Source organism: Lissotriton helveticus, chromosome 3_2, assembly GCF_964261635.1.
Source record: "Lissotriton helveticus chromosome 3_2, aLisHel1.1, whole genome shotgun sequence".
In the NCBI taxonomy this organism is placed as follows: domain Eukaryota; kingdom Metazoa; phylum Chordata; class Amphibia; order Caudata; family Salamandridae; genus Lissotriton; species Lissotriton helveticus.
Window position 1 is genome coordinate 77,587,404 of NC_136062.1, and position 27,728 is coordinate 77,615,131.

General features: G+C 45.2%; 1 protein-coding gene across 6 annotated transcripts in view; it reads right to left on the bottom strand.

Moving 5' to 3' along the window:
- Positions 1–27,728, bottom strand: part of AP4E1 (adaptor related protein complex 4 subunit epsilon 1) — a 491,916-nt gene that overhangs the window by 156,645 nt on the left and 307,543 nt on the right. For all 6 annotated transcript variants that reach the window (XM_078684823.1, XM_078684828.1, XM_078684825.1 and 3 more), the window contains one exon: positions 27,420–27,722. In XM_078684823.1, coding sequence (XP_078540949.1) covers positions 27,420–27,722 — 303 coding nt within the window. The remainder of the gene's footprint in view (positions 1–27,419; positions 27,723–27,728) is intronic.

A 27,728-nucleotide genomic window follows, 5' to 3' on the forward strand; every position in this document is an offset into this window, starting at 1 on the left:
GAGACCAAATTTACTGGTACCCTAAGACGATTTTCTGAAATTAAAGACAGTACAGAGAGAGAGGAATTGAGATATGATTCTAATGCCCCGTTAATGGAAACCAGACTTACTGGTACCCCCAGACAAAATTGTGAAATTAGAGGTAGCATGGATAGAGCAGAGAGGAGATTTGAAGGAAACCCAAGTACGTCAGAATATGTGTGGTCTACTAATGAATTGACTTAAAAGATACATAAACTCACCAAAAATATAGAAGCTGTGACTGTCCCAGTAACAATAGGTCCTGTGATTCTAGTGTTTGAAAACCAGAAAATAAAAGAACCATTGTTAACTATCCCTTTGAATCAAAGTTTGCAAAAAGTAAGAGAAAAGATTTATCCAGACTTATCTGAAGTTAGGCATACTAGTCAGATGACTCTGCCTGACTTGACGATCAATCAAAATCTCCCATATAAGTTTCCAATGGGTGCGAAATCAGATTCTGCAACACCCGAAAGAAGTATAGAGAAGATTGATTTATCACAAACTCCTGTAGGACCAAGAGAATAGGAATTAAGTGATTGGTTTTAAACACTAAAAGTAAAGAATCAATAACCTAAAGCGTTAGATGTGGTCAGACTGAAAATTGACATGGAAGAATTAATAATTGGAAAAATTAGAACAGATAGGTTAAAAGCCTACCAAGATGATGAATGTGTAAAAGCATTACATGGAGAGCTAAAATGTTAATGTTAATGTTAGGGGGAGTTTTATATAGCGCTCAGCTACTCCGAGGAGTGTCCCGGCGCTTTCAAAACCCTCGGCGGTACAGACGGTGGAGGCAGAGCGGGGCATCTACTGAACAAAAAGCAGAGTTTTAAGGTCCTTCCTGAAAGCTAGCAAATTGCCATTGGATCTCAAAGACAGAGGCAGGGTGTTCTACAGCTGTGGAGCCAGAAGTCTAAACGAACGTCCCCCACACCGGGCACGCCAAATCGCTGGAACAGCTGCCAAGGCCAAGGTGGAAGACCTAAGCGATCTGGATGGCTGATAAAACGCCATCCGCTTTCGGATGTACGCAGCTCCTGTGCCATGAAGTGCTTTAAAGGCCACAGTAAGACAGTAAGCGCTTTGAACACAACGCGCTTTCTAATTGGGAGCCAGTGGAGGGTTTTAAGAAGATCACTAGCACTGGCTCTCCGATTGAGGCCAAAAATGGCACGCGCGGCAGAGTTTTGGACAATTTGCATGCGCGTTAGGAGAAAATCCGGAAGGCCAAGATACAACACATTGGTGTAGTCCAGGCGTGAGCCTATTAATGCCTGCACAGTGACTTTTCTGTGCTCCAGCGAGAGTAGGGGCAGGAATTTCCTGCTCATTTTGAGGAGACCAAAACATTTGCCCACTGGTCCTAACACCTGAGGTTTCAGAGAGAGGCCGTTATCGACCTGTACTCCGAGATTTTTGGCGACCGCAGAGTCGCTGGCGGGGGGAAACATCGCCGCAGGCCAACAGGACTTCCACCGCGGGTCCGGAGGGCAACCAAAAAACAACACCTCAGATTTGTCGGAGTTGCACTTGAGGCTGTTCTGCTGAAACCAGTCGAATACAGCCTCTAGACAGCCTCTGATGATCTCCCAGTTTATAAGAAAAGTGGTTCTGTTGGGTCGGACCAATTGCTTTTAGACACATTCATTAAATGGGAACAAAAAGGCTCTCTGATACAGGTCCAGTAATTTGAGAAACAAATGCTCAAAAACTTGAAGTCATGTGATCAATCAATTGTATTAAAAGGAATTCCAAAACATTTGGTATCTGAATTGTAATCATTCATGGATAACAATCAATGTTTATGGTGACTGTCAAGTGCCAAGTGACTTTCAGTAGAGAGTGCTCAGTGAATGGCAAGATATACAACACAAATTATGTACAATTATGTACAATTATATACAGGTGTCTTCATTGGCCAGAAAATGTTTTTAAACCAAGGAATCCTAGAGTTCTTGTATGGATCCTGGTCACTCTGGGCCTATGGAGTTAGTCGACGTTTCGACCCTAGTGTGCCCAACAGAACCACTTTTCTTATAAACTACTAATACCCAGGTTCTGAGGGACACAGGGTTACCCCTTTTTCTAAACTATATCTGATGATCTCCCATCAAAATCGGAGCCTCTATCACACGAGAATAGGAGCTGGGTGTCATCCGCATACGACACGATCTGAGCTCCATAAGCCTCTGCCAGTGCCGCCAGGGGGTCATATAGATATTAAAAAGAGTAGGGCTCAAAATTGAGCCCTGGGGAACTCCCACCTCTAATGGCGGCATCATGGCAGAGAACGGGGGAGCCCAGACCGTTTGTTGGCGGTCCGCTAAAAAAGACTCAAACCAACTGTACACCGACCCCCTTAGACCGATCTCCCAGAGTCTAGAAAGGAGACGGCCATGGGGGACGGTGTCAAAGGCCGCCGAGAGATCCAGCATCACCAGCAGCGCTTTGCCCCCTGAGTCCATGGTTTCTTTGATGGCCTCCGTGACTTCAAGCAAAGCTGTCTCGGTACTCATGTTGGAACGGAAGCCCGACTGTGAATGGTGTAGGATGTTATGTGTCTCAAGAAAACTGGCAAGAGTTAGATGGACGTGCTTCTCCACAGTTTTCGCCAAAGCAGGCAGAAGAGAAATAGGTCTGTAGTTAGCATGTGCCGTGGGATCCAGATTGGGCTTTTTTAAAAGTGGCAGTATGAGAGCCTGTTTCCAGGACTGGGGCACCACCCCTGTGCTAAGGGAGAGATTAAGCACCGGATTGACTAAGGGGTGGATCACATGAGCAACTTTTGCTAAAATTTTGGCGGGACAGGGGTCAAGAGGGGAGCCTGATTTAAGTTTTGAAAGGAGGTCCAACGAGGCCTGCAGAGTTAAAGGCGGGAAGTTCGCAAGGGAAGGCCCCTCAGCGACTGAAGATAGTAAGGGTGGGGACGCTCCCTGGGCTATGGTCACATCCGCAACAGAAAAGGAGGCCTGAATAGATATGATTTTATTTGCAAAAAAGTTAGCTAGCTCATTAACCCAGAGCTCAGAATGCGAGCTTCTGGGAGTACACCAGGAAGGAGAGATAAAATCCTTCACTATCAGAAAAATTTCTTTGCAGGAGTTAGTGGCTTCCTCAATTCTTCTTGCAAAGTAGGACTTTTTTCTGTGATGATGGCATGGTGATATTCCTTCATAGATTCTCTGTAAGCTTCCTTAGATAAAGAATCATAATGCCTACGCCAAATTCTCTCTGCTTTTTTGCAATGCCGCCGCTTCTCAGCCAAAGCTGAAGAAAACCAGGGGGCAGATGCTCTGGGAGAATTAGTGCGATCGGCACGAAGGGGGGCTAAGTCCTCAAATTGTTGAAGAAGCCAAGTCTGCAAGTGCATAAGATCGGTTTCTAGGGCGCCAGTCAGCAGGCACGGGTGAGAAAGTAAGGCCTGCGCTAGCAGGTCTGGAGAGACGCGATGGAAGGCTCTACTGTTCTGAGCCGTGCGGGCCAGGCCACTAGAACATGCTTTGTTTGCAAGAGTAATCTGAAAGTCCACTAAGAAGTGGTCCGACCAAAGGACTGGTACAGGGGTGGAGATGTCGATCGGGATGGTAGAAAATACTTGGTCCAGTGTATGACCCTTGACATGTGTAGGGGCCCAGAGATAGGGAATGAGTCCCACAGAGGCAGTAGTATCACTCAGCTTAATGATGTCTGTTGTATCTGTAGGAGAGTAGGGTCTGCAATCCTATGATCACCCAGATTTTTGCTTTTTGCTGCACTGGTTTACGACTTTCCCTGGCTGTGGGCCTGCTAATCAGACCCACAGCCTAGCTGTTCTCTCTATCCAAATTGTACCCAGGTACTGAATTGGCACTGGGCCCTCTCCAAGTCCCTGTACCCAGGGCTGAGGTGCACCCAGAAGTCTCCCAGGGGCTGAAGCATGTATTATGCCACCCCTGGATTGACTAACTAAAACTGACACAACTGGCTGCACGACAGCTGGGGCAAGGTGGTGTACTCACCCTTTGCTTTAGATATAGTATACCTATATCTAACCCTAAAATGGACACACAGATCTCCTATCAGTCACTCCTATGGCAGGCCTTAACAATCCTGAAGGCAGAGTGCGTGGAATCGTGTGAGATGGTGCTCTGGCATGAGCTGAGCCTGTCTGCGGCTTTCGGGATCCATCCCTTAGCCGTTTCCATGATATCGCATACCATATACTCTTAAGTGCATTATAATCCTCGCGGTTATGTGCCAACTCTGGTATCGCTTTATCAACACATGTCGAGTAAGGTGTCATACGAATTGGAATACTAACCCCTCGCCAATTCTGGCGACGGGGTTAGCATTCCACCCTTCTAGAGGGACACGACATGCCTGTAACCTATAACCCGGTTAAAAGTCAGACAGAGCCTTAGCATCCACAAAATGGATGCTGCCACCGAGACACAAGTCTGCCCTCCTGCTGCTGGGAGTCCTCCCAGAGCAGGAGATAAGGACAAAGGGTTTCCTGCCAGGGGCGGTGCCAGCACCGTCCCAGACAGGGTTTTGTGTATTGTAGGTAGGCAGGGCTTTAGAGGAAGGTGACTGCAAGTAGCACCCCGGTGCTCACTATGCATAGGCCGGCTTGAACCAGTTCCAGGGTCACTCCAGACCCTGTGCTGGGGAAAAGCCCGCCAAGGAAGTGGGTGTAACCACCCCCCTCCTAGTCCCACCCATAGGGCAGGACTTAGTCGCGTGCCAACCCCTTTTTACAGGATAAAGGTAGAGACTGGCCCCCTTCCAAATCAGATCATCTTTGAATCCTGAAACTACTTTCTGCGAAAGGAACTCAAGACTTCTTCCTAAGATTTCTCCCTTGTGACTAAGGAGTAGTCACCCTGCATCCGCAGGCACCATCTAAGAACACTGCGGTCTGCTGTAAGTCCTTCCTCCGGAATCCGACTGCCCAGCTCGACGAGAACCGGCTTCCCTGGCACCTCTGACCTCTACCCACCTCTACAGCCCAGCTGAGAACCGTGGGTGCGACGAGACCTCAAGGGACCGGCCATCTGCAAGACTGCACGACTTCTTTCCAGCAAGCCCGCCGAGTAATCTACTGGTGAGTGCTTTGGGGTCCGAGAAGCCCCGACTCTGAGCAGCTCCAGCTCCGAAGTGCAGCCCCCCAGCATCTCCACGATCTGCGTGGGGCCCTTCTGCTTTCCGCTGCTCACCGCGTTGTTTGGCTACTAGCCCGTTGGCTTGTGGCCTTCCCGACGACGCCCGACGACATTTCTGCTGCTGGTCTGGTTGCTCCAGACTGGCCCTTGCTCCCTCCCAGAAGAGGAGCCCCCTGGACCCTCCTGGTCCACTCAAGACGCCATTTTGAGTCCACCGCGTGGGCTTGAATTAGCCAAGGCTTGTTGCCCAATCCTGGGTAACTTCGACGCCAACGACTTCATCCTTCGTGGGACAGCTCGCACCTCCATCCTGGTCGCCGACAACGCCTCCTGGTCCGAGAGACTGCAGAGCCCAGCAGCGCCCACTCACCTGACTGCGGTGACTTCGCCCGGTGCCATCCTGGTGCCCACTTAATCACTGGCTAGTGATTCAAGAACTTGGTCCCCTCTGCTTTCAGGTTTTCTTCTTCCTCGATCCAGGCTTGGATCCCCCGAACTTTCCTTCACTGGTCGCCTGCCAGCAACTTCTTCTTCCAGGCTCCTGGTCCGGCAACGAGATCCCCGACGTCTTTTCAGACCTATGCAGCTGCAGCCCCTGGGCTAGGTAACTTCGGCACTTCGGTGTCCCAGCATAGCCTCACTATCCTAGGGTCAGGATCCACTGTCGTTTTCTTCCCACCAGGTCGGGTTCGCCCGTGAACACTAACTTTGTGAATTCTAGCTTCCATAGACTTTGTCCCGCATCCCGCGTGAGAGTGCACACTCTGCACCCGAGTTCCCTAGGCCTCCTGCTAGTAATCTAAAGGTTCAGTAGTCCAGTCCTAGCGATCCCAAAGCCTCTGAGAATCGTTACTTACCTGCTAGTAATTCGCATTCCACTTTGAAAGTATATGGTTTTTCGTGCCCCTCGGGCATTTGTGTAACGTGCTAACTTAAAAGTATTTTCGTAAGAGTTTTGTTGTGTGCCTAGCACCCTGTCCTCATAAAGAGTACAGGGTTGTTGTGATTCTAATAAATACACTGTTTATTTTCATAACACTTGTGTGGTGTCCTTTCACTGGGTGTTCAAGGGGTAATGTGATGGTAAAACAGCTGGCTTAACACGCCCTCTAGAGTCTTAGCCTTAGACTGCTCGTATCCATGCTACTAGGATAGCTGGTCTATAAGGTTGACTTACAACCAATCATCAATAAGGGTTGTTTGGACTGATATATAGTGATCACTAGAATAGTGAGCACTGCACATCAGGCCAACTTCTCACATTGGTGGCAGCGGTGGGATTTGAGCTTGCTGTTGTTTTACCACACATGCCCTAAGAATATCTTGTGAAAGATCACATAAGTACTAAAGGTACATATAACTTAGCTTAGAATACTCTGAGTTCTACTGAACCAGCTGTTGTAGCTCATAGAGCCTAGCACACCCTAAACTACAACTCTAGCAAGGGATCAGTAGGCAAACATATAGTGTAGGTAAGTGCACCACTTACACCTCACTAGAAAAGCATGTCGACTCAGGGGGACTCTACTGAGACTCCCCTGGTCAGTGTTGACCCTCCACAGGTCACTTCAAGATATGCAGCTCTCAATTTTCAGGAGATGAGACAAATCTGTGTCTCCAGGAAACTGAAGCAGGGGTCTAACCCCACCCTTCCCTTTCTGATAGGTCTCTTAGAGACATATGATGCCAGAAAGCTCTCTCAGTTACATGAGAGCATGCCAGCCTTAGAGGGAACCTCTGGGGATCCAGACCTCCCCAACACTGATTCAGCAGTTGAGGAGGGGGATCAGGAGGTACTCTCTGGGGATGAGGTAGACAAAGGTCTTGAGGTAGTCAGAAGACTAACCAGGACCAACTTAGACTTACTTGGGCTAGGATCTGGGGGCCCCCCAGTACTAACCCGAAGTGGGCCTAACCTTGGAGTTAGGAGAGATAGATCTCTTTCTAGGGACTCCAATAGATCTCTGCACTCTAATGCCTCTTCTCAGGGGAGAAGGAATCCTCCACAGAGGAGATTTACTTCCCCTCAGAGAAGGGAGCATGAGGCTAGGATGAGACAAGCTGAACTGAGGATTGAAAGGGAAGAAATTGCCCTGGCCAAAGAGAAGCTTGCCCTGGCAAGAGAGCAGCAGATGAGTGGGCTAGCTCCCACTGGTGGCAGCAATCTCCCAAGAGATAGAGAGAAGGGTTTAGATACTAAACACCTGACTAAAATAGTGCCCCCCTTTAAGCAAGGGGATGACATCCAGAAATGGATGGCTGCTCTGGAGAGGGCCTGCACTGTGCAGAACATTCCCCAGAGTCAGTGGGCAGCTATACTGTGGCTCTCCTTTGATGGTAAAGGTAGAGATAAGCTCCTCACTACAAGAGTGGAGGATGCTAACAATTACCAGGTCCTGAAGAATACACTGGTTGATGGGTTTGGTTTAACCACTGAACAGTACAGGTTGCTGTTCAGAGACACCCAGAAAACTCAGTCTCAGGACTGGTCTGATTTTGTGGATTGTGCCACTAAGGCTTTGGAGGGCTGGTTGCTGGGTAGCAAGGTTACAGATTACACAGGATTGTATAATCTAATGATGAGAGAACAAATTTTGAACAATTGTCAGAACCAGTTGCTGCACCAGCACCTTGTTGATTCAGATCTGACCTCTCCCCAAGAATTGGGAAAGAAGGCAGACAAATGGGTCAGGACAAGGATCAAGCAGAACCAGAACCAGAACCAGGGTGGTCAGAAGAAAGCAGACCAGAAGGGTAATGTTAAGAATGAGCAAAATGACCAGAAGTCTTCACCAGGTCCCCAACAAACCAAAGAGGGTGGGGGTCAGGCTTCCCAGAAGAAGAAGACTCAAGAAGGCCAGTCAAAAAGGTGGTGCCAGTACTGCAAAAGTAAATCTCACTGGTTTAGTGAGTGCACCAAAAGAGGAGGAGGACAAACTCCTGCCACTACAGCTCCTAAAGCAACTGCACCCCCTAGTACAGTCAGTAGTGGTAGTGTCGCTCCCAAGGCATTAGTTGGGTTAACCTTGGGTACTGAGGGGTCTGACAACTTAGTTGGCACACTCACTCAGGCTGTCCTTGTCTGTACAGGGGATATGGATATGTCCCCTGAAATAAGTCCCAATACTTTGGGCAAATACAGGCAGACACCTTTGATTAATGGCAAAATGGCTCAGGCCTATAGGGACACTTGTGCCAGTGTCACCATGGTGACACCTAACTTTGTGGACCCTGGACAGATCATGCCAGGTACTGATTTCCTGGTGACCAATGCCAGCAATGTCACTACTAGTCATAGTGTGGCAATTGTAGCTTTCTCCTGGGGTGGAGTGAAGGGACAAAAGAAAGTTGTAGTCAGTTCAGACCTCCCAGTTGATTGTTTGTTGGGCAATGATTTGGAGTCATCACAATGGTCAGAAGTGGAGCAGAGGACTCACATGGAGATGTTAGGCTTGCCAGCACATGTGCTTGCTGTGACTAGGTCACAGGCCAGAAAATGCCCCACTGAACAGGTGCTGGATCCTGAAATAATGGACCAGACACCTCCCAAGAAGAAGAGCAGTAAGGGTAAGGCTTTGCCTTCCCCCTTGCCCCAGGTTGAGGATCAAGTCTCTGAGGAGGCTGATCTAGAAGAGCTGAGGGAAACTGAGCCTAAAGAGCTTGAACTTGATCAAGTTGAGTTTCTGGGCTCAGGGGGACCCTCCAGAGCAGACCTGGGGAAGGAACAAGTGAGCTGCCCTTCCCTTGAACCCCTCAGACAGCAGGCTGCTGCTGAGGCTGCAGGGAATGCCACAGGTGCCCACAGGGTATACTGGGAAGATGGACTCCTGTACTCTGAGTCAAGAGACCCCAAGCCTGGTGCAACCAGGAGGCTGGTCATCCCCTTGTCTCTGAGAGGTTTCCTTCTCACCTTGGCCCATGAGATTCCCCTTGCAGGTCATTTAGGTCAGACAAAGACTTGGGACAGGCTTGTCTCACACTTTCACTGGCCCCATATGAATGAGAATACCAAGGAGTTTTGTCGCTCATGTGTCACTTGCCAAGCCAGTGGTAAGTCAGGTGGCACAACAAAGGCCCCCCTCATACCACTACCTGTGGTGGGGGTTCCCTTTGAAAGAGTGGGGATTGACATTGTTGGTCCAATGGAACCCCAGACAGCATCAGGACACAAGTTTATACTGGTGGTGGTGGACCATGCCACCAGGTATCCTGAGGCTATTCCCCTTAGGACCACTACAGCCCCTGTAGTGGCAAGAGCCCTAGTTGGAGTGTTCTCCAGAGTGGGTTTCCCTAAGGAGGTCGTTTCTGACAGAGGTACAAACTTCATGTCAGGATATCTGACTGCCATGTGGAAAGAGTGTGGTGTGAACTACAAGTTCACCACACCCTATCATCCACAATGCAATGGGCTTGTTGAGAGATTCAACAGGACCCTGAAAGGGATGATTCATGGACTACCTGAACCTCTTAGGAGAAGATGGGATGTCCTGATCCCCTGCCTCTTGTTTGCTTACAGAGAGGTCCCACAGAAGGGGGTTGGCTACAGCCCTTTTGAGCTTCTGTATGGGCATCCTGTAAGAGGACCCCTGTGTTTGGTGAAGGAAGGATGGGAGAGACCTCTCAAAAAGCCTGCAACCAACATAGTGGACTATGTACTTGGTCTCCGCTCCAGGATGGCTGAGTATATGGAGAAGGCATCCAAAAACCTTGAGGCCAGCCAGGAACTTCAAAAAGCTTGGCATGACCAAAAGGCTGTACTGACTGTGTACCAGCCAGGACAGAAGGTGTGGGTGCTGGAGCCAGTGGCCCCAGCAGCTCTGAAAGACAAATGGTCTGGGCCCCACACCATCATTGAGCAAAAGGGAGAGGTTACCTACTTGGTGGACCTTGGAACTCCCAGGAGCCCTCTCAGAGTGCTCCATGTTAACAGGCTCAAAGCATATGTTGACAGGAAGGACATGAGCTTGCTCATGGCCACAGATGAGGGACAGGAGGAAGAGAGTGACCCTCTCCCAGACCTGCTCACTCAGAATCCTGATGATGGGTCAGTTGATGGTGTTGTCTTTTGTGGCAGCCTCACTGAACATCAGCAACAGGATTGCAGGCAAGTTCTGCAATCCTTTCGACATATGTTCTCTCTGACACCCAGCCAAACTGATTGGTGTACCCATGATGTTGACACTGGAGACAGTCTGCCTGTCAAGAGTAAAATCTACAGACAGCCTGATCATGTTAGAGACTGCATAAAAACTGAAGTGCAGAAAATGTTGGAACTGGGAGTCATTGAGCCCTCAGATAGCCCTTGGGCTAGCCCAGTAGTTCTAGTGCCAAAGCCTCACACCCAGGGTGGTAAGAGAGAGATGAGGTTTTGCGTAGACTACAGAGGCCTCAATGCAGTCACTAAGACTGATGCCCACCCAATCCCAAGAGCAGATGAGCTTATAGATAGATTGGCTTCTGCCAACTTCTTAAGCACATTTGATTTGACAGCTGGGTATTGGCAAATCAGGTTAGCTGAGGAAGCCAAACCTAAGACAGCATTTTCTACCCCTGGAGGGCATTATCAATTTGTGGTAATGCCCTTTGGACTGAAAAATGCACCTGCCACCTTCCAAAGGTTGGTGAATCAAGTCCTCACTGGGCTGGATGACTTCTGTGCAGCATATCTGGACGATATTGCTGTCTTTAGCTCCACCTGGGAGGATCACCTGGTCCACCTGAGGAAAGTGTTAGAGGCCCTGCAAAAGGCAGGCCTCACTATCAAGGCCACAAAGTGCCAGATAGGGCAGACACAGGTTGTATACCTGGGCCACCTTGTAGGTGGAGGCCAGGTTCAGCCACTGGAGAGTAAGATACAGGCCATCAAGGACTGGACTCCTCCAATCACCCAGACTCAGGTTCGAGCTTTCTTGGGCCTGACTGGGTACTATAGGAAGTTTGTCAGAAATTATGGGTCCATAGTGACCCCCCTTAATGACCTGACAAGCAAGAAGATGCCAAAGAAAGTTCAGTGGACAGCAAGCTGTCAGAAAGCATTCAATGACCTAAAGCAGGCCATGTGCACAGCACCTATCCTCAAGAGTCCAGATTACTCCAAGCCATTCATTGTCCAAACAGATGCTTCTGAGTTGGGTGTGGGAGCTGTTCTGTCTCAACTGAATTTTGATGGTAATGATCAGCCTATTGCTTTCATTAGTAGAAGGTTGACACCCAGAGAGAAAAATTGGTCAGCTATTGAGAGGGAGGCCTTTGCTGTGGTCTGGGCCCTGAAGAAGCTGAGGGCCTACTTGTTTGGCACTCACTTCACCATTCAGACAGACCATAAGCCCCTCTTGTGGCTAAATCAGATGAAGGGTGAAAACCCCAAACTGCTTAGGTGGTCCATTTCCCTACAGGGGATGGATTTTACAGTGGAGCATAGACCTGGGACTGATCACAGCAATGCTGATGGGCTCTCCAGGTATTTCCACTTAGAGCAAGAAGACTCACCTGGTCAAGGTTAGTTTATTGTCCCAAAGTTTGGGGGGGGGTCATGTAGGAGAGTAGGGTCTGCAATCCTATGATCACCCAGATTTTTGCTTTTTGCTGCACTGGTTTACGACTTTCCCTGGCTGTGGGCCTGCTAATCAGACCCACAGCCTAGCTGTTCTCTCTATCCAAATTGTACCCAGGTACTGAATTGGCACTGGGCCCTCTCCAAGTCCCTGTACCCAGGGCTGAGGTGCACCCAGAAGTCTCCCAGGGGCTGAAGCATGTATTATGCCACCCCTGGATTGACTAACTAAAACTGACACAACTGGCTGCACGACAGCTGGGGCAAGGTGGTGTACTCACCCTTTGCTTTAGATATAGTATACCTATATCTAACCCTAAAATGGACACACAGATCTCCTATCAGTCACTCCTATGGCAGGCCTTAACAATCCTGAAGGCAGAGTGCGTGGAATCGTGTGAGATGGTGCTCTGGCATGAGCTGAGCCTGTCTGCGGCTTTCGGGATCCATCCCTTAGCCGTTTCCATGATATCGCATACCATATACTCTTAAGTGCATTATAATCCTCGCGGTTATGTGCCAACTCTGGTATCGCTTTATCAACACATGTCGAGTAAGGTGTCATACGAATTGGAATACTAACCCCTCGCCAATTCTGGCGACGGGGTTAGCATTCCACCCTTCTAGAGGGACACGACATGCCTGTAACCTATAACCCGGTTAAAAGTCAGACAGAGCCTTAGCATCCACAAAATGGATGCTGCCACCGAGACACAAGTCTGCCCTCCTGCTGCTGGGAGTCCTCCCAGAGCAGGAGATAAGGACAAAGGGTTTCCTGCCAGGGGCGGTGCCAGCATCGTCCCAGACAGGGTTTTGTGTATTGTAGGTAGGCAGGGCTTTAGAGGAAGGTGACTGCAAGTAGCACCCCGGTGCTCACTATGCATAGGCCGGCTTGAACCAGTTCCAGGGTCACTCCAGACCCTGTGCTGGGGAAAAGCCCGCCAAGGAAGTGGGTGTAACCACCCCCTCCTAGTCCCACCCATAGGGCAGGACTTAGTCGCGTGCCAGCCCCTTTTTACAGGATAAAGGTAGAGACTGGCCCCCTTCCAAATCAGATCATCTTTGAATCCTGAAACTACTTTCTGCGAAAGGAACTCAAGACTTCTTCCTAAGATTTCTCCCTTGTGACTAAGGAGTAGTCACCCTGCATCCGCAGGCACCATCTAAGAACACTGCGGTCTGCTGTAAGTCCTTCCTCCGGAATCCGACTGCCCAGCTCGACGAGAACCGGCTTCCCTGGCACCTCTGACCTCTACCCACCTCTACAGCCCAGCTGAGAACCGTGGGTGCGACGAGACCTCAAGGGACCGGCCATCTGCAAGACTGCACGACTTCTTTCCAGCAAGCCCGCCGAGTAATCTACTGGTGAGTGCTTTGGGGTCCGAGAAGCCCCGACTCTGAGCAGCTCCAGCTCCGAAGTGCAGCCCCCCAGCATCTCCACGATCTGCGTGGGGCCCTTCTGCTTTCCGCTGCTCACCGCGTTGTTTGGCTACTAGCCCGTTGGCTTGTGGCCTTCCCGACGACGCCCGACGACATTTCTGCTGCTGGTCTGGTTGCTCCAGACTGGCCCTTGCTCCCTCCCAGAAGAGGAGCCCCCTGGACCCTCCTGGTCCACTCAAGACGCCATTTTGAGTCCACCGCGTGGGCTTGAATTAGCCAAGGCTTGTTGCCCAATCCTGGGTAACTTCGACGCCAACGACTTCATCCTTCGTGGGACAGCTCGCACCTCCATCCTGGTCGCCGACAACGCCTCCTGGTCCGAGAGACTGCAGAGCCCAGCAGCGCCCACTCACCTGACTGCGGTGACTTCGCCCGGTGCCATCCTGGTGCCCACTTAATCACTGGCTAGTGATTCAAGAACTTGGTCCCCTCTGCTTTCAGGTTTTCTTCTTCCTCGATCCAGGCTTGGATCCCCCGAACTTTCCTTCACTGGTCGCCTGCCAGCAACTTCTTCTTCCAGGCTCCTGGTCCGGCAACGAGATCCCCGACGTCTTTTCAGACCTATGCAGCTGCAGCCCCTGGGCTAGGTAACTTCGGCACTTCGGTGTCCCAGCATAGCCTCACTATCCTAGGGTCAGGATCCACTGTCGTTTTCTTCCCACCAGGTCGGGTTCGCCCGTGAACACTAACTTTGTGAATTCTAGCTTCCATAGACTTTGTCCCGCATCCCGCGTGAGAGTGCACACTCTGCACCCGAGTTCCCTAGGCCTCCTGCTAGTAATCTAAAGGTTCAGTAGTCCAGTCCTAGCGATCCCAAAGCCTCTGAGAATCGTTACTTACCTGCTAGTAATTCGCATTCCACTTTGAAAGTATATGGTTTTTCGTGCCCCTCGGGCATTTGTGTAACGTGCTAACTTAAAAGTATTTTCGTAAGAGTTTTGTTGTGTGCCTAGCACCCTGTCCTCATAAAGAGTACAGGGTTGTTGTGATTCTAATAAATACACTGTTTATTTTCATAACACTTGTGTGGTGTCCTTTCACTGGGTGTTCAAGGGGTAATGTGATGGTAAAACAGCTGGCTTAACACGCCCTCTAGAGTCTTAGCCTTAGACTGCTCGTATCCATGCTACTAGGATAGCTGGTCTATAAGGTTGACTTACAACCAATCATCAATAAGGGTTGTTTGGACTGATATATAGTGATCACTAGAATAGTGAGCACTGCACATCAGGCCAACTTCTCACAGTATCCATAATATCCATGTGGATATTAAAATCGCCTAAAAGCAGGCAGTGCTGTGATTTTATACAAAGAGCAGAGATTACTGAGTGGAGCTCCTCATGGAAAGAGCCCATAGGGCCAGGAGGTCTATAAACGAAGAGCCCCGAGCACGACTGGTGTGGGGACAGGGAAAGAGAGAATCCCAAAGTTTTGCAACCCAAGATGTCATCAGTGTCTATAATAGAGCATGCATATCGCTTGTCCACTACCAAGGCCACCCCACCACCCCTGCCGTTGGCTCTATCTTTTCTAAAGATGACATAGCTAGGGGGAATCGCAGTGGCTATATCTGGACCTGAACTGTCTCCCAGCCACGTCTCTGTCAGGAAGAGACAGGTGGGCTTGGTATCTGTCAATAGATTATAGATATCCAGTGCATGCTTCCCTAGGGACCTGGTGTTTAGTAATAAGCAGTTACTCTTTTTGGGAATGAATTTAGGAATGGAGATGGAGCCATTACCTGGTAGCCAACTGCATCCGGGGCAGCGCCTTTTGTCTTTGACTAGTTTGGGAAATACCGTGCAACAGGTATTAGACTTGACCTTGAGAGACAGCAGCTCGTCATGGGAGTATGTTAGCATCCTTCGCGCAGTCACCCGTCCGACCCGTCCGCCTCCGGGATGCTGACGGGCGCAGACGGGCTTTCCTTTGGCGCTCCTTAGGTGCGTCCGCTGCTCGCGTCCGCTGCGCGGAAGCGAGTGTGCTTAGTTTTAAGGCGTCGCCGCGCTAGGGAAAACCACTAGACTGCCGCCCGGCGCGCCTGCCCCTTCCCAAGATGGCCGCCACAAGCGCGAAGCCTACATGTCCCTGCACCCCCTTCATGACCTGCATGATCGACTAGAAGGATTGGCAAATGAACTTAATATAGACTTTGCAAAGACTAAAATATTACAAAAGCCTTACAGAGTAGATTTTACTGAAAAAGATATTGACAATATGAATACTGCCGGAAGATTAACCCATCAAGTAGCTCAATTAGAGAATACAAGTCCTGAAGGAGGTCAGGTGAAAATGAAGGGAAATTTAAATAAAGGAAAAGGAATGGGTAATTTGAAAGAGGCAAAGAAAAAGTTTCCATGTCACAATTGCGGCAGGTTAGGGCATTGGAAGAACGAGTGTAAGTTGCAACCAAGAGTTAATCCCGAAAATACATCGTTGACTCCGCAGGTGCAGAATGAGGTAATTCAGCAGTCATCGCCACAGCAACAGTTACCCTACAGAGTCAGGTGCCACAACCACCACTTCCACACAATGTAAATCTACAGAAATACAGTGCAAAGACAGGATTCTTCGGAGGAGAACAGGTAACAAGATCACCTAGAGTGAATGTGAGTCCACAGTACTGGCTGAAGGAAGATGGGAGTGAGTCTGATGATAGCTACTGACGGTGCCTAGGAGAGGGAGAAGAGTGCGTACTTGGCGCAACTCTAGAGGTAGATCAATCTGGTCCTTTTGTGAATGGAAAGGTGAATGATGTAAATGTGACTTTCCTAGTGGACACAGGTGCTACCCGTTCTACTGTTAGATCAGTGGAAGTTCAAAATCTTCCTCTCTCAGGAGACAGCATACAAGTAGTAGGCGTAGCAAATAGACAGATTAAAACATCCCTGACAGAACCAGTTGAAGTGGAAATTAAAAATGTCAAAGATATGCATCGATTTGTAGTGTGTGACAGTAGTAATGTTACCCTTCTTGGAAGGGACATACTGTGTAAAATGAACTGTGCATTTTACTGTTCACCAGATGGCATTGAACTCCAAACTCCAGATGAAGATAGATTGTATAAAATGAGCATGTCACTGACCAACTCAGAACAAAATAGCAAGTTTCCTGTATTTGACAAAGAAAAGATACCTGGTGAGTTAAAAGAGTCAGTCAAAGAAAAAGTGTGGGATTTCACAGGAGAGGATATTCGATTAATGAAAGGTGTGGATCCTGTGAAAGTTTCTGTGAAGGAAAGAGTGAGCTGCCCAAATATTCTCCAATATAAATTGACAGCAGAAATAATCGAAGGAATAACTCCAGTGATAAACAAGGTGACTGAACAGGGAATTTTAAGAGAAATAATAAGCAGCCAATGTAATTCATCTATAATGGGATTGAAGAGGCCTATTGGAACATTTAGGATAGTGCAGGATTTACGAAGAATTAATAAAATTGTTGTCCCATGCTGTTCTGTTGTGCAGAACCCAGCAGTGATCCTGTACCAAATTTCACATGATGCAGAATGGTATACAGTCATTGACCTATGTAATGCGTTCTTCACAGTTACATTACACCCAGATAGCAGCCAATATTTGCTTTCCGGTTTGGAGACCGTTTTTTGGCATGGTGCCGAATTCCCCAGGGGTATACTGAGAGTCCCTCCATCTTTAATCAGCTGCTAAAGAAGTCATTGGAGAGTTTGAACATGCCTGGAAATTAGGTATTGGTTTAATACATTGATGACCTGTTGGTGGCATCAAAAACCAAGGATGCATGCGTTTCAGATGCCATTGCATTACTGAACCATTTGGCAGAAGGAGGACATAAGGTGTCACCATCAAAGTTACAGTTGTGTCAGAAAGTAGTACAGTATCAAGGTCACAAGATTGACCAAGGAATCAGACAAGTTACCATAGAAAGAATCAGAATGATACAGGGAATGAAACCTCCTAAAATTCAGAAACAGGTGAGAATGTTCCTAGGAATGGTAGGTTACTGTCGACAATGGATCAGTGGATTTTCCCTGATAGCAAAACCATTACAAGATGTAAGAGACCCCATAGTGCTGAACAAAACAGAAATGGAGGCTTTTGAACGACTAAAAACCAGTCTGTGTGAACACCAGCATTGGGAATGCCTGATTATAAGAAAGAGTTTGAACTGTATTGCAGTGAACGAGAGGGATGTGCATTATCAGTTCTAATTCAAAGACATGGAAAACTGAGAAAACCAATTGCATATTTCTCAGCTGTTTTGGATACAGTTGCCACAGCATTGCCAGGATGTTTGAAAGCAGTGGCTGCTACAAGTGTGAGTTTGGAACAGAGTGAAGGTATAGTGATGGGATATCCGTTGAAGGTATATGTACCTCATTAGGTGGAAATTCTCCTCACTAGGACAAAAACACAGTTCCTTACCAATAACAGGATAACAAAGCATGAAAAAGTAATTTTGGGGTGCAGATAATGTGACAATAGCACGATGTGTGAATGTAAATCCATCTACTTTGTTACCTGCTGCCATGGATGTGGAGGTGAGAAATGAAGTTGATCATAAGTGTTTGGATGTTCTTGAATATTGTACCAAACCAAGACCTGACATTAAAGATGAGCCATTGCCTGAATCTGATTATGTAATGTTTGTAGATGGTTCATGTTTGAGAACAGATGAGGGTGCTCTGAGTGCTGCAAATGCTGTATGTACAGTGGCAGACGTTCTGGAAACATCTTGTCTGAAACGAATTCGTTCTGCTCAAATAGCAGAGTTGATTGCTTTGATTCGAGCTTGTGAACTGGGAAAAGAAATAAGAGTCACAATAGTGACTGACAGTCAGTATGGGTTTGAGGTTGTCCATGATTATGGTTAAGTGTGGTCCCAAAGAGATTATTTAACTTCTGCAGGATCCCCCATCAGAAATGCTGAGTTTGTGAAAATGCTGATTGATGCAATCCAGTTACCTGAGAAAATTGATGTTGTAAAATGTGCAGCTGACAAGAAAGGAGATGCTTATATCACCAGAGGCAACCGCTTTGTTGACTCTATTTCTAACTACTGTGCTAAAAATCTTGCATCTATAAATCGGGACAGCAAAGCTGAACATGTTTCAAGTCCTTTAATGCTAACCACGGTAGTTGAGACTTGGCATGAAGTAAAACAGATGCAGGAGGAAGCAAGTGAGGAAGAGAAGGACATTTGGTTAAAATCAGGATGTAGACAAAGAGAAGAGGCTAAAATTTGGGGTTATAAAGATGAAAGACCAGTAATGCCTGATAGCATGATCTCTAAAATGGGCCAAATGTACCACGGTCAAGCCCATATTGGGAGGGATGCCATGATCAGGATGTTTAGACAGACATGGTATAATCCCAAGTTCAGGATGATCGCTGAGAGCCTTTGTCAGCGATGTCTTGTTTGTCAGCAGTTAAACCCAAGAAGAAAAACAGTTGTGAGTTTGGGAACCATAGGACGGGAGGCAGGTCCATTTACACGAATGCAATTGGATTTTGTCGAGTTGCCACCCTGTAATCGGCTTCGATATGTACTTGTGATCATTTGCCTATTTTTCCGGTGGGTGGAGGCCTTCCCTACCAGACAGAATGATGGAGTGACTGTTGCAAAACTATTGTTAAGAGAAATCATTCTGCGTTTTGGTTTCCCAGTAACAATTGAGACTGACCGTGGAACACATTTTCACAATGAGTTATTGCAGATGATTTGTGAAGCACTGGACATTCGTCAGAAATTACATTGTGCTTACAGACCAGAGGCTTCTGGGGTAGTCGAGCAAGTAAATTGAACCATAAAGAATAGAATTGCAAAAATGTGCTAGGCAACTGGACTGAAATGGCCTGATGCTTTGCCACTTGTTTTGATTACTCTAAGGAGCATACCTGATAAAAAGACAGGATTGAGTCCACATGAGATTCTGATGGGAAGAGTAATGAGACAAGCATTTGTGCCAGTTGATAAACTATTGACTATTAATGATGATATCATACTGGATTACTGCAAAAACCTGTCTGACGTGGTAACTTCTGTGTTCCCAGGTGGGAACTGAGGCAAATTCGAAAGAGAAACATCCAGCTCATGATCTAGTCCCTGGAGATTGGGTTCGGATAAAGGTACACAGGAGAAGAAACTGTCTAGTTCCTCGTTGGCAGAAGCCCAGAAAAGTCATTCTGGTTAGCACGACTGCAGTTAAATGTGCTGATGTAAAGAGATGGGTACATGCCAGCCAAACCATCCGTGTGCCTGAAAATCCACAGGACGAAGCAGAAAGCACAACTGACTCAGATTCCGAAGGTGAACCAGATAAAAATCCAGATACTGAAGCTCGACATGTCCGTCGACATCTGGAAATATCAGATGCAAGCTCTGCTTCTGAAGGAGAAAGTGAAGTCATCAAAATACCAAATTCTGAAGATCGACCTGAAAGTCGAGATTTGGTAAGGTCTAATACCAGTGTGGACACTGACCAAAGTGAAGACAAAATTGGTAGTCAGGTAAGTACTGAATGACAGTCTGAAAGCTCTGAAAGCAGGAACAGAAATCTTGAAACCGGTGAAAAGGAAATAACTCACAATAAGGAGGAGCTTCCAAGTACCAGCTGTGGAGAGGTTCCTAACAGAGTGAAAGAACTGACTCAAGAGAAAACCGACTCCGTAAATAAAACAGGCATTATAAAGTTCACCATGAAGGAAACTGATGAGAAATCTGAAACTGAGTCTGATGACAGTGAGGATGAAACTCAATTGAGGAGAAGCTCAAGATGGAGAGTGGAACGTAACACTGTCGAACCGGAAACGAAGAAACCAGGTAAAGGAAATAATTGGCCTACGGAAAATGATGGTCTGAGATTCAAACTGGTTAATAAAGCAAAAATCCATGAAGATCAAGTAAATGAAAGAACCAGTCAAAAGGAGTTATTGGGAGAAAAGATAGAAATTGGGCAAAGGCCAAAAAGAGTAAGAAGACCAAATCAAAAATACAAGCGACCTGAATGGTCGTACATCGCTTTGCCTCCAATAAGGGAAGTAAATAGCAGTCAAGAAAATTTGAATTATCAAAGTGGAGAAAAAGAAAGTGAATAAAATGATACTCAAAAGAGGGGAAAAGGAGTACTTAAACTGGGAAACCAAAGAAAGGGAAAGGTGAAGGAACAAGATTGTTGGATTTATTGGTGGTAAGGACACTACTAAGTGCAAAAGAGATTTGAAAGAGACAATATAAAGACAGAAAAGATTGTGTAAAGCGCGGTGTAAAAAAAAAAAATGGCTACTAATGATGTACCAAGATAGAAATGTACTATTTTTAGAAAATGGTTAATATGTACAGAACTATTGATGTTGGTATGGTTCATACAAGCTATTGTAATTCCTTTTAGGCCAAATTTTGAAAAAGCAAAGGCAAATGAGAGTATGACAGAAAAGGCCTATGAGTCAAAGGGTAAAATAATGCTTGTGTATAGACCTGAAGTACATCAAGATAATTCGATTAGTGACTACTCCAAGAATATATTCTCGAAGTTATTATCTGAATATGTGAGAACCATTGACACTAGTGATTACTACATCTGTGTGAAATTTCCAGCATCTGTATCAGAGGGTGTGACGTACCACCACCTTCCATTAACATATGGGTTTACATGTAGTGTGTTAGCTAGTTTGTTTTACAGAGCAGGTAAATTAGAGTATTATTATTCCAATTCTGCTGATGTTTTTGCAAAATTGAAAGTTGTGGCTGAATTGAATCAAATCAAACCTGCAAAGGTTTTTGGAGAATATTTTTGGGAAACACAAGAACTGACCCATGACTATGCGTTCAAACATCATTTGACTTGTAAAATGAGAAATGAGGAGAAAGCCTTTTTGGATATGGTAGAGGAAAGAAGGAATCAATATAAGAGGAAGGAAAAAGCAACGAAATCTAAATCTACAATGTGGACATTTGAGGATGATAATATAGAGGGACATAATGTGAATTTGGCTATAAATATAAATACACCATAAATACACCATTATTAGGGATATTAGGGAAATTATGTATTCGAAGAGACAACACTGTGTATGATAATTATTTTGTGGGAGCAAGTCACTGTAAAGATACATATATTATAAAGGGGGTTAGGGATGTAAAGGAGGTGATGATCCAGTTTTCCCTTGCATATATTTCCTACGTGAGAACAAAGCTTATTATAGATTGCCTGATCATTGGTATGGGTCCTGCTATGTAGAGTCTGTGGAATTTTGAAGGTACAGCACTGTTGTATCTACATTCCTGATAATAGTCAAAACATTGAAAGATATATTACAAATCTTACAGAATTGCATAAAGAAATTATGCCATTGGAGGTTGATGGAGGTTGATGGTGTTCTTGAGAAACTTGGTAGAAGTTTTTCAGCCGTTAAGAAATGGTTTTATGAAATAGGGAAAGTATTAATACCCGTAACACTAATAATAGTGATATTTTTAATCTTAAGATTAGGTTGTAAACTTAGAAAAAGAAGAAACCTTAAAAGTCTATAAAAAAGGAATTTACTGAGAGACAAGAAAGAGACCGTGAAAAGGGGGACATTGAAATTGAAGAGTTTAAGGAGAAACTTTATCAAGATAGAAAGAAAATAGAAGATACTAGAGTATAAATCATACTAATTAAAAAAACAATTTGAAGCATGTTTTGAAAATGTTATGAACATTTTGGGTGTTATTTGGTGATAAATCACCAAAGGGGGGAGTTGATGGAGCGAGGGTGAAAACAACATTTTTTTTACCCCTTGTAAAGTTGGCTTCCCATAACTGTAATATATATTAATCGTGTGGTTTTAAAATTAACCAACGTAGAATAGAAAGCACATACACAAATACACGTGGGATACTAATATGCTTGTGTTGCAAACTTAATCCATTAATTATGTGAAGTCGTCTTACTAATATAGTGCGGAAATGCTATAATCTATTGTGGCAGAAATTATGGAGAATGGTAAGAAAATAATACATAATTGTGGCTTAAAAGGCTAGGTAACCACTAACAGGGTGAACATAGAGTGGGGGAGGTAAACAGAAGGGCTCTACTTCAAAAACTAATGTTTAATTGTGTTTGTTTCTATAATAGTTCCCGTTATGGCCCATGTGGCCTATTAAAAAATGGAAGGTTTGCGAGACTCCAAGTGAGTGCCCCTCAACGCATGTGTGACTGTGCTCGAGAGATGTGCAAGCAGCCTGTGCCTGTGCCTGTGCATCTGATGTCAAGGTCAGCGTGGCCTGAAAAGCAAGTTAAAGATGTCCGTGTCATGAGCCTGGGAAAAATTATGAAAGTGACAAGTTAAAGGACAAAGGTGAAGAAGTGTAATAATGAACAATCGAAACCTTATTATGCATGAAGCCATGACTGAGCAGAAATATGGACAATGAGGAGATGAGGTTATCCTCATCCACCCCTTGAATGGACCAATGAGAACTGAATGTGGACCCTAAAATGTTCACATTTTTTATAGATAGTTGGGGAAAAAGGGTATAAAAGAGGTCGTTTGGAGGAAAGAAAGAAGCGTGCTTTTGAATTATTTTTCGCACCACGACATGCTGTTGGACTGATTGATTTTTCCATGGTGCAAAGACTGACATTTTCTTGACTTTAACTTTTGATGGGAACGGAGTCCTGATGGGAGATGAACATCAAGAAAGAATAGAGAGGGTTTTTTTGGGAACCATTCTACGCTAACTCTGATTTCCATTGCAGATACAATTGGTAATATGTTTTTGACATATTTTTCTGAACTATTCTGCTAATAAACGTAAACTGTTTGAATGTAACTACTTTATTTTCCTTTAGGTGAATTAAATGTTTTAATGGTGTTTGAATTAAAGGTTAAATAAAATAAGGTCATGCTAGGAGATAGAAATGTTAAATAAAAATAAAAAATAAAACGTAGAATTAAGTTGGTCTTGTTGTCCATTAGTTAACTTTTACTAGCTGATCCATTTACCAAACAGTGGTGTGTCTTATTATTATTATTATTATTATATTATTATATTTGAGTTTATAAAGCGCACAGATACCCAGGGGTTTCCCGGCGCTAACAGAGGAAGAGAAGCAGGGAGGCCAAAATGAAGGCGATTAGGCAGAAAAAAGCCAGGTTTTCAGGCCTTTCCTGAATTTCAGGTAACAAGTTTCAAAGCGTAGAGAAATGGGGAGAGTATTCCATAATGAAGGCGCCAAGTAGGAAAAGGAACGACCGCCCGCTCTAGTGCGTTTGAAACGAGGTACGGAAAAGGTGCCAAGAGAAGACGATCTAAGGGTGCGCACTGGGCAGTACGGGTGAACTAAATTAGAAAGGTAGGGGGGAGAGTTACCTGTTTTAATTCGGTGCATATAGCAGAGGGCTTTGAATTTTGCTCTTGATTCAATGCGCAGCCAATGAAGGCTGCGCAGGGAAACCGTGGCAGAGGCGGTTCTGGGCAAGTTGCAGAGCAGGCGAACTGCCATATTTTGCACCACCTGTAGTTTGCGTATTACCTCCTTGCTAGCTCCAAGAAGGAGTACGTTGCCGTAGTCTAACCTGGAGGTTATTAAGGCCTGGACCACTGTACGTTGTGTGTCTGGAGGAAGCATCCATGCTATTTTTCTCAGCCACCGCATGATATTAGTACAGGTGGCCGAGACTTTCACCACGTCTTAATGTTTTATTAAGAGTAAACCATGCTAGGATCTAATAAACTTCAGATATATATATTGTATAAAATGTAGATTAAATAGATGAAGTAGGACACTCCACTAATCCAGCGGCTCCTCCTCTGGTTTTCACTGATCTTGGGAGCAGGGTGATTTGTGTAAATGAATGACTCGCGGTGTCATGGGCCCCACCGACGAGTAAAGTGTGATGGTTTCTAGGATATATAGTGATGGTTTGGAGGTTTGGTTTGGAGCAGCGCTGGATCAGTACACGGGTCTAAAATAAGCAATGAAACTTATTCAACCCATCTTGTTGGAAATGTCAAAGACATTATGGTGACAGCTGTGGCCTCACACAAGGTTTGGCTGTCACCACTCAAAGGTGCAAAAAGAACTTTACTGTCCAAGAGCACATGTAACGTCTACAGTTACAAAAGGTCAAAACATTCAGGCCACCAGTACATACATGCCGGTAAAGCCACTCTTCTGACTGAAGTACTAATAGAGTGCTGGCACTCATCAAAACCTGCCCTAATGTGGCAGCTGGACTACTCTTCAAAATGTATTTTTGCTCCTTCGTCTAAATCAGACCACATAATTTCACTTCAAATTAAAATAAAACCCGATATGGGTTCTCCAAACTACTGAAATGTTTGAACATTCTCTGGTTGTCACAGTCTTGACAATATCTTTGTTTTGACTGCACCCAGATCTTCCTGGGGGATTTCAACCTCCATTGGAATGACACAAATGACCAAGCTTTAAACAGTCTAAAAGCCTTCCTAAAAGCCCTAAACCTATCCCAAATCTGCGACAGTCCGAACCACATCCTGGGTGACTTTGGATCTAATCATTGCTAAAGCCAACTCTATTCAACTCGAGTCTATAGTCACATGTGATTGGACTGAACACCACCACATCACCTTCCACATTATGGAATCTATTAGAACTCATAAGGCTCAACAAGCCTCCTTGTTTCCAAAGGATCACCCTGAAAACAATGCCCCTTGGAACACTTTCAAAACTTTTGATTAATCCGCTTTCCTTACAATGCTAACAGCATTAAAACCATCAAACCACTCCAGTGACCCTCCTCCATCGAATTTTTTCTGCAAGATTAAAAAGTCTTTCCTCCCACTTTGGACCAAGATAATTAATGCCTCACTGCTTCAAGGCATAATACCCAACTGCCTAAAGTCAGGGCAGATAACCCCCATCGTTAAAAAAACCACAGCGGATGACATGCATCTAAATAACTTCCGTCCAATCTCCAACATCTCCACTCTGGTCAAGCTCCTGGTGAAATATGTCTGAGTCAAATTACGCAACCACATGGACCAACTTAGACTCCTAGACCAATTCCAATCTAGCTTCCATCAGGGCCACAGCACTGAATCTGCTCTAACAAACATAGTTGACGACATACTGCAAATGTTGGATCAGAATCCTCCAAGATCTCTCATCTGCTTTCGATACCGTCAAACATAGGAGGTTCCTTGAATTACTGGAACAGAGGATGGGGCTACCAGGGCCCATCTTAAAATGGTTTTCCTAGTTTCTTAACAACAAAACTCAAAAAATCAAGGTTAACTAATCCCTCTCCAATCCAACACCGGCTGCAATAGGCTTCTTTGCTATCACCCACTCTCTTCAACCTTGTCATGGAACCTCTAACTGAAATTCTAAACGTATCCAATATTCACTACCACATGTATGCTGATGACACTCCCTGAGGATATCAGATCACTCAACACAATTCTACATATGACTCAGAAATGGCTGACCTACAACCACCTAAAACTCAATGCCCTTTAGACAGAATTGCTCTTAGTCTCCCCTCCTAAACATTGAGACATTGAAGAGTGAATGAAGGAATAAATGGCTCTTAACTGCTTCCCTCATGTAATAAACTCCACAAGATCACTGGGAATAACGCTTGAACAAGAACCTGAATATTCAGGATCACATCAGTACAGTTATCCAAGGTGCTAATTTACAAATTAACATCCTTAGAAAAATAAAGCCCTTCCTTCCCCAGAAGACTTAAAGTCAGTTGTTCAATCTCTAGTGATTATCAGGCTGGGTTATGGAAGTGCAACCCTCTATGGCTTAACTAGATCCTAGATCTAAGCTTGCCCCGCTAAAAGCTTCTCTTAACTATATTGCAAGACTCCTCACTGGAGCAAAACAAAACTACCACATCTCTCCCGTCCTGAAATCTCTAAAATGGCTCCCAAATGATGTAAGGATAAAATTGAAAATTGAAAGCATTACACTTCAACACCCCGAGATATCAGGCACAAAAACTTGAGCTTATGGGCGGCTGGAGATATTCTAGAAGCACCAGCACTTTATTGTTGAAACCACAGAAATTTCACAAAAAGAAAATATACAACCGAGCCTTCTCGGGTATTGCTCCGTGTATTTGGTACCCCTACAATCAGAATGAACCCTTTAACTGCATCATTCCCCAAATGTTTTTTAGATGCATTGTAAGAACACATCTCTACTCTTGAATCCACAGGACCCTACTCCCGGAACACTGATTTAATGCAATACCATCCTTGCTTTAACATGATGATTACTACTTTGTATGGATATCAGTCACCTTGGACCTTGTGATTGCAAATTCCTGAACCCTATGAGCTGTCACATCCTATGTCGTCTCTAAATTGGTGTTGTTTATTTTATTGTATTGTTCCACATGACCATTTGTAAAGCGCTCTGATACCCTCATGGGTCACGTTCGAGCTATATAAACTTTTATAAATAAATAGAAAATCTTGTCTGATCGCTACAGTCTCTGTAAATTGAGTAGTAGCAATGGTGCATGAGCCTGTAAGATTTGTCTAGCTCTAATATTTAACGCCTGTGGTATTGAAATATGCTAAACATAATTTTGCCACCATAGATGTAGATAACAATTTATAGTTTGAAAAATAATTGCCTATATGAAATCGCATACCCAGATGTTATGAACTGCCTATGATACATGTAGCTCTCTGTAGAATTCTTAGGGAAATTGTGCAGGAAAATCCACTCTTTTAATACCATTTGTCTATTGTGAATAATATGGTTTGCATGACACACCAAGCAAAAAACTGCACCCAGGTTGAATACCAAGTTTGAACACAAAAACATTTAATGCAGATGCGTGCAATTAGTACAAATAGTGTTGATTAAGGCAATGTTGAAATGCGCAATTACAAAATTAGACAAATATAAACTTAAGCTTCATTGTAGTGTGTCACGACACATGCACTTGCATACACCAAACTGAATGGTCAAATTTGAAATTCTCAATAGGACTATACCTCCTTGCATTTCTCCCTACACCCAGATTTTCCCACCAAGATAGAGTTACTGATATTGTTTTCAGCTGCAGCTTTTTAAGCTCACTCTTGAAGCTCTAGTGTCTGGTTACACAAGATAAACTAGAATTCATTAAATAAATGTTTATTACTGTATTGCCATAACATGTCGTTTAGATATTTTGCCTGTACAACCGTAGGCCTGGTTCGCACTATACATAAACATCCACAACATATTAGAAAATACGTACTTTATGTGCACACAATAAAAACAAGCTATAAATGTCTCTTACCGCCAGATCTTCACAGCTTGCGTCAACTGGGAGAAGGCTCCTCATCTTTGCAGTGTCTTCACGTAAATGTTTTAATTCAAAGGCATGCTGTCTCATGCATGTGTCGGCTGATGTGCTAAAGTTCTGGATTAATTCATCTACAGTGTGAGAAGATAGAACAAAAGCAGACAGTTTGGTGATTGCTGCCATTGCCCAGGCTTTTGTTTCCGAGGTAACAGAGATATTTTCAAGAAGCCTAAAAAGCTTTGACATTATTTTTTCTGGGTCAACATCCTTTTGCAGGTACGAATATTCTCCAAGTACCTGTAA